Source organism: Hydra vulgaris, chromosome 12 (genome assembly GCF_038396675.1).
Source record: "Hydra vulgaris chromosome 12, alternate assembly HydraT2T_AEP".
Lineage (NCBI taxonomy): Eukaryota > Metazoa > Cnidaria > Hydrozoa > Anthoathecata > Hydridae > Hydra > Hydra vulgaris.
The window spans coordinates 46,713,357-46,720,000 of NC_088931.1; the positions used below are offsets into that span (position 1 = coordinate 46,713,357).

The 6,644-nt window shown below is 27.3% G+C and overlaps 1 protein-coding gene across 6 annotated transcripts in view; it reads left to right on the top strand.

The window, feature by feature from the left end:
• The first annotated feature begins 2,784 nt into the window (after positions 1–2,784).
• LOC100214223 (uncharacterized) overlaps positions 2,785–6,644 on the top strand; it is a 36,373-nt gene continuing 32,513 nt past the window's right edge. For 2 of the 6 annotated variants that reach the window (XM_065813471.1, XM_065813472.1), the window contains exons 1-3: positions 2,811–2,933; positions 3,124–3,217; positions 4,996–5,631. In XM_065813471.1, the coding sequence (XP_065669543.1) occupies positions 3,175–3,217; positions 4,996–5,631 (679 nt within the window). In that variant the 5' untranslated portion in view covers positions 2,811–2,933; positions 3,124–3,174. Of the gene's footprint in view, positions 2,934–3,123; positions 3,685–4,995; positions 5,632–6,644 lie in introns of all 6 variants that reach the window. The other 4 variants (XM_065813467.1, XM_065813468.1, XM_065813470.1 and 1 more) reach the window with 4 other exon arrangements.

Consider the following 6,644-nt stretch of genomic DNA (forward strand, 5'->3'; position numbering starts at 1 on the left):
CGCAGCTAACATCCGCCGACAATTGGTAAAATATATATCGATAATGTAAATATTGGGCAAGATATTTCAAGTCTCAAATTTCTGGAGCACCTTGGACCGCAAAAGTATTTCATTATATAAGTGAAATTTTCTCTAAAAAAAATATTTTAAATACGCCATCGTTAGAAATCTATTTATTTGCTTACATGCAAATTAGTTTTGCAATAGCTCATTTGATAGATAATACTTTATTTAATTGTGCAATAAAAAAGCGAAGTTTTAAATACTAGTAACAATTTTATGCTTATTAGTAACACAAAAAATATTATTAAATGGAAAAAAAAAAAAAAAAAATTACCTTTTTTTTAACAGCTTAAAATGCAAACGGCATGATAGTTATACAGAAATACATTACACAAATATAAAAATGAATGTTTAAGCTATAAAATTGTATATAACAATGCCATTTTTGAGAATGTCTTTTAAATACTTTTTTCCACCTCCTGGCCCACTGTGCCGAGGTCACAAATTCAAATTACGCAAACTAAAGTGTAAACTCGATGTCCGTAAATACTCTTTCTCATTCAGGTTTATTAATATTTGGAATAGCATGCCGCCTTACGCCGTTAATGCCAAAAATATCAAAAGCATCAAAATTAAAATCAGAGTTCTTTATATTTTACGGACCAGTGATACATGTTTCTTTAGAACATGTATCACTGTTCTAAAATATTTTAATCTAATCTAATGCTATCTTTATCAATATATTTTATGCATTATGCAATATATTTTATGCAATATGCATTATATATTTTTTTCATTCAAATTTATTAAAGTTTAAAGTTATACAACGAATTTATTTGAGTTTAATCTCTACAACCGTTGCAACATTTAAATATTTTATTGATAGAAAATTTTATGAACTGATACACCAGAATTATTTCATTTTCCTTTATGAATTGACTTCGATTGGGTATTTTCAAACCAGATTTAACAGACAAATTTAAAATTAACTTTAAGCGCACTTAACAAATAAAAAAAATAATTACTGCCAATCAAAAAACATGCTCAGGTTTGCTCACTCTAGATGATTATAGTTGATAGCAAATGTATTTATAAATCAAAAGTTATACCTGAAGTATTTAATACTTTATCAAAATCAGCTCTAAATTATATGTTCCAAAGAAATATACTCAGATTTATCTTTTGCAATCGTCTTATTTGTACGAGCATACAATCATCCTATTTGTACGAAAAATCTTAAGTTCCTTTTAAAAATCCCAATTTACATTAAGTGTTTTTATTGACTTGTCGAAGGCTTTCGATACTATCGACCATAAAATCCTGCTCGAAAAACTAAAATGCTACGGAATAAACTACATAAATATAAAATGGCTTCGAAGTTACTTATCAAACCTCAAATAATTTGTCATCATCTGAATGTTTGCTATGGTGTTCCTCAAGGTTCTATCTTGGGGCCACTTTTGCTCCTAGTTTATATAAATGACTTAAATAAAGCTTCAAACTTAATGAGTAACATGTTTGCTAAATTATGTCAACGTAGCTTGGGGAAGCACCGAAAAAAGTAACAATGTTTTTATCGCCGTCAGAAACATGCGATCCGCTTGAATAATTTTGCGGATCGTTTTACTCATTCCCAACCATTATTTATGGAGATGAAAATACTTAATATTAACGAGCTTAATGTTTATAGCATTTTATGCTTTATTTACATGTGAAAAAACGATTTAACTTTACCTATCCTCAAAGATCTTTTTTTTCTAAACCCAATTAATAAATATTTACTTAAAAATAAAAATTTTGAACCAATTTGCAGAACAAAAGTTGAACAAATTTCGCATTAATTTTTAAATTTCGCATTAATTTTTAAATTTCGCATCAATTTTTAAATTTCGCATTAATTTTGAGCACCATTTATTTGAAATAAAATTGTTATACCTAATTTTGATATATCCAATACTTTTCCGATCTTTAAAAACAAACTTATTCTATCTATTGATGATATATTTAAATACTTTTTATAACAACCACGTATTTGTCTTTTTAATTGTAAGTTGTAGTACTTTCTCTTTATAAAGAGATGTTTTACTGCATTTACTTTGTATATATATTTATATATGGTATATATGTTTGCGCTCTTATAAGTTCTGACGATAAGATCTTTTTTGACCAACTTTTTTATTATATATAACATTAGTGGTTTAATTTATATTTTCAATATACAACACAATTATTTGTAATTTTTTATTCTTGTTTATGTATTAATGTAAAAAGTTTTAAACCTGTAAAAGGTTCTGATGATAAGATCTATATGATCTTCTTTCAGAAGCCTTATTTGTTTGTTTTTGTAAACGACGACAAATGTAACATAAATGTAAACATCAGATTTTCCGTGACTTGTAGTTGCAGTAAATCTTATATTTGTGAAACTGGTATCGAAATGATCTTTTTCTCATATCTCATACAAAAGTAATATAAAATAGAGATGCGACATTTTTTAAATTCGTATAAACTAACATATAGACGAATAAAGTGACATGCATAAAATACTTACAATCTACAAAATTACGGAAAAATGTACATTCTTGTTAAGCTTGAAACTACGCTCTTATGCCTAATTTTGGTATTTTTAGATCATTTTATGCAATTAAAAAAAATGCAAAGAAAAAGTTTTTTGAAGAAATAAAGTAAAAATACCCTTTAAAAATGTTGAAATATCTTAACTATGTTATCAGATTTATTTTAAATGTTTCTTCTTATCAGTTACCATGGTAAAAAAATGCCAACTTTTTATGCAGAAAGATTTGTTGCAGGAAAGTATGCATAATGATCAAGTAATAAAACGCGTTTTTAAAAATGAAAGTTCAACATATACATTTCATATTTGGTCTTTGTTTTGTTTGGCAATGTATGTTTTATTTAGTATTAACAATGTATGTTTTATCAAAAATTTCAATTTGTCTATTATTTATCTATAATTTATATATATATTTTAAATAAAATAAATGTACTACAATAATATTACTATTCATTTGAAATATATATAAATATGTTATGAATGGTGAAAACGGAAGAGGTAGGAGGAAAAAATTTTACTAACACATTCTTTCAATTTATTTTTAGTTGACAGTAAAAAATTTTATCATAAAAGCTTGCCACAACTTAACTTAAATAATGAAAAAGAGGAAAAGGTTTATCTGGTTTGTCTTCGAAAAAAGTATGATATTTATTTTATGAATTGCACCCCTACAAACTTGAACCTACCCAGCAGTACCACTACAAACATTACACTGCCCTATAGCAGTCAAACAAACTTTACGTTATTTAGCAAGACGCCTGCAAACTTCATATTACCCAACAGTACCTATATAAATGTCACTCTAGCCAACAACACTATTAACGAGACATTTTTACATGTTTCCTTTAACAAAAAACCACTTGAAATTTTGAGAAGACATCATTCTAAGAGGTTGTCTAAAAATAAAAAAACCAAATTTTTGCCAAATGCTGCGAAAAAAACTGAAAATAAACTGGATATCATAGTAACTGCTGATCAAGAGCAAAACAGCGAAATTGTCTTATCTAGAAAGGTTTTTGGCACATTTTATGGCATTACATCTACATCAAGCATTTTAAATATGAATACGGCCGCCAGACTAGAAATACCGACAAAAATACCGACAGGTTATAATATTTTAATTGCTCAGTTTTTATTTAAAAACATCAAATATAATTACTCTTTAAAAACACCACATATAATTACATTTTTAAAGCACCACATATAATTACACTTTAAAAACACCACATATAATTACACTTTAAAAACACCACATATAATTACACTTTAAAAATACCACATACAATTACACTTTAACAACACCACATATAATTACACTTTAAAAACACCACATATAATTACATTTTAAAAACACCACATATAATTACTCTAAAAACAACGTATAAGTGTTATAAATAAAACATGTGAGTGTTATAAATAAAAATATAAATATAAGTCGGCTGAAAAACAGTACAAGACCTAGTAAAAATATATCCAAAGGTTAAAAAAAAAAGGAAATACTTTTTAAGACTTAAAATTAAGGTTTAAATTGATTAAAGCCCAGTTGACACATAATGTTCGTTGGATATCTAAAAGACGTCTTACGGACTTTCGACGTCTATAAGACAGTGCAAAGGCGTCTTATGGGCGTCTGTGCCCGTTCGGAACTGAAAAGTTGATAAACAATTACGGATTTTATTGATCAGCTATTTGTTAGATGTTAGATGATCAAATATTGCTCAACTTGTTTCATATGTTTTCATATATTATTTAAAAATTTTAAAATAAGTAAAAATTTTGAATTATAAGTTATCTTCTATCCCATCAAAAATATTTTATTGATATCTTTTACTAAACTCATGTAGAAAAATATATGCCTAAAAAAACGTCTAAAATTAGAAGTTCATTAAAATTATATTACGATATAGAATCGTTAAGGCAGACACTTTGTGAAAAAAGGGTTTTGGATCTAATTATCTAAAAAAAAAACGCATTACGAAATTTATAAACAGCCTCTAAAAAATAACAATAAATTTTATTTTGCTTCCAACAAGTCTAAAAGTTTCTAAAAAATGTAAAAAAAAATATTGTCGTTGTTTTTTTTTAAGTGACTAGCAAGTAACAAGTTGCAAGTAACACCGTGATTTTCAAAGTTCGATTTAATTACAAAAGTATTTTTAGCAAAAATAATTTCCAATAAGTTAAATGTAAAAAGAAAATTTTTTTTTAATATTTTGTACTTTTTAAGTCTACAAAATTATAAAATAGTTCGACATTAGGATCAATAATGAACGTTGAAGATATTAGTTATGTATAGTTAGTTTTTAATCTTCATGCCATTAACACAAAAGTTTTTTTCTGCGTTATTAAAAAAATGCTTTAGAATACTTCGGCTCTTTTGATCTACTATATATTCTTTTTTCTTTCATTTTGTTTAGGACAAAAAGAAGAGACATTTGAGGATTATTACTCTAGTGACCATGGTGAACATGTACTCAAACTGCATAAAAGTTCTATAAAAGACAGACTAGAAGCTCCAATACAATCTTCGGAAGTTGAAATATACCCTTTAGAAGTAAACATAGTTTCTTCAAAAAATGGTATACAGCCATCGGAAGTGAGTGATTTACAACCAATCCAATCAATACTATTTTTTTCTAATAGACCAATAGCTAACAATAAGCAAACTTCTGCAATCTTGCCGACACCTTTTATTCGATCATACTCTACAATCATGCCGACTTTTACTCAATCTTACTTTATTAGCGATATCAATAATCGCGTTCTTTATAACAACTCGATAAAAAGCACTACGCTTAACATTTCTAATTCAGTTCAATTTAATCATGAAGAGCAAAAAAAAAATATTTCGTTTTCAACAATTATTTTAATGACGCGAACAAGTGATATAAGACACACTTCTGCAATTATAGACAAAGCGTTTACCCATTTGAACTCAAGTAAGCAGATAGAAACAATTATTAGGCAATCGTTTATTCAAGCAGCATCAACAATAATATTAAATCAAACAAAAAAACCTGATGAACAAGCAAGGTTTCAGCAACATTCAGCAGGTAACTTTGTTTAAGATTTCAGTTTAACAATTTTACAATTAAAAAGCATAAGATTATGGAAAAAATTACTATATTATTTATGTTTTTAATTTAAAAGCTTAAATGGTTGATATATGAGCCATTTTTATATATAACAATGGTTATATATTGCAAATTTGGTTGTATATAGTAATTTCTCGCAGTTGTGGTTGTATATAGCACTTGTACATTTTTTATAATAATGTACTAAGGATTTGACAGAAGATTATGAAGTCCAGATCGCAACCTCACCCCACCACCCCCTACACCTTTAAAAAAAAATTGTTTTATGGGCAAAAAATGCATATATTTATTTTTTGAAGACTGTTAGTATATGCTTTTTTCAAAACAAAGACTACATAAATATTTTTAAAAAAACTTGTATTTGATTTTGAACCAAAAACTAATGGCCACTGTTAATTGCAGAGTCCCTTACATCAATGAATTTTTTTTTTCTTCAAAATTGTATTAACCTGAGTCTCTAAAAAAATCAAAATTTTATGAAAACTTCAGAATTTGTGTAATGAAGCGTGAGGTTTATGCAAGTGAGGCTTTTTAAAAAGGAAATGAAACCAAATAATTTTTAGTTACTTTTAAACCAAAGTTTATCCATTTTTCATAGAGGAAACAGGGAGTAGAAATAAGATATAACTTTTTAATAATTGGGGAAGTGTATAGTAGATGCAGCGTTCATACATTACAGACATCTGTTGCTATGCTTTAAAAACTTGTAAAACATAATAACTAATGCCTAGCCCAACCAAAACCCTCATTCCATCTATGCACTTTTATTGTGCCTATCTAGTAGTTTAGCAGGTTCAGTATCTAGTAGTAAGGTTCAGCAGGTTTGCACCAGTTTTCGCCGTTTCTTAAAAAACTTAAGGTCTCAAAATTATTAAAAAATGATCTTGAAAGTAAAAAATTGGCATTAATGAGGGTCACTGTGTACGTCGTATGCACAGACGTATTAGAGGCAATTTTTTGCTTCCAGCTTG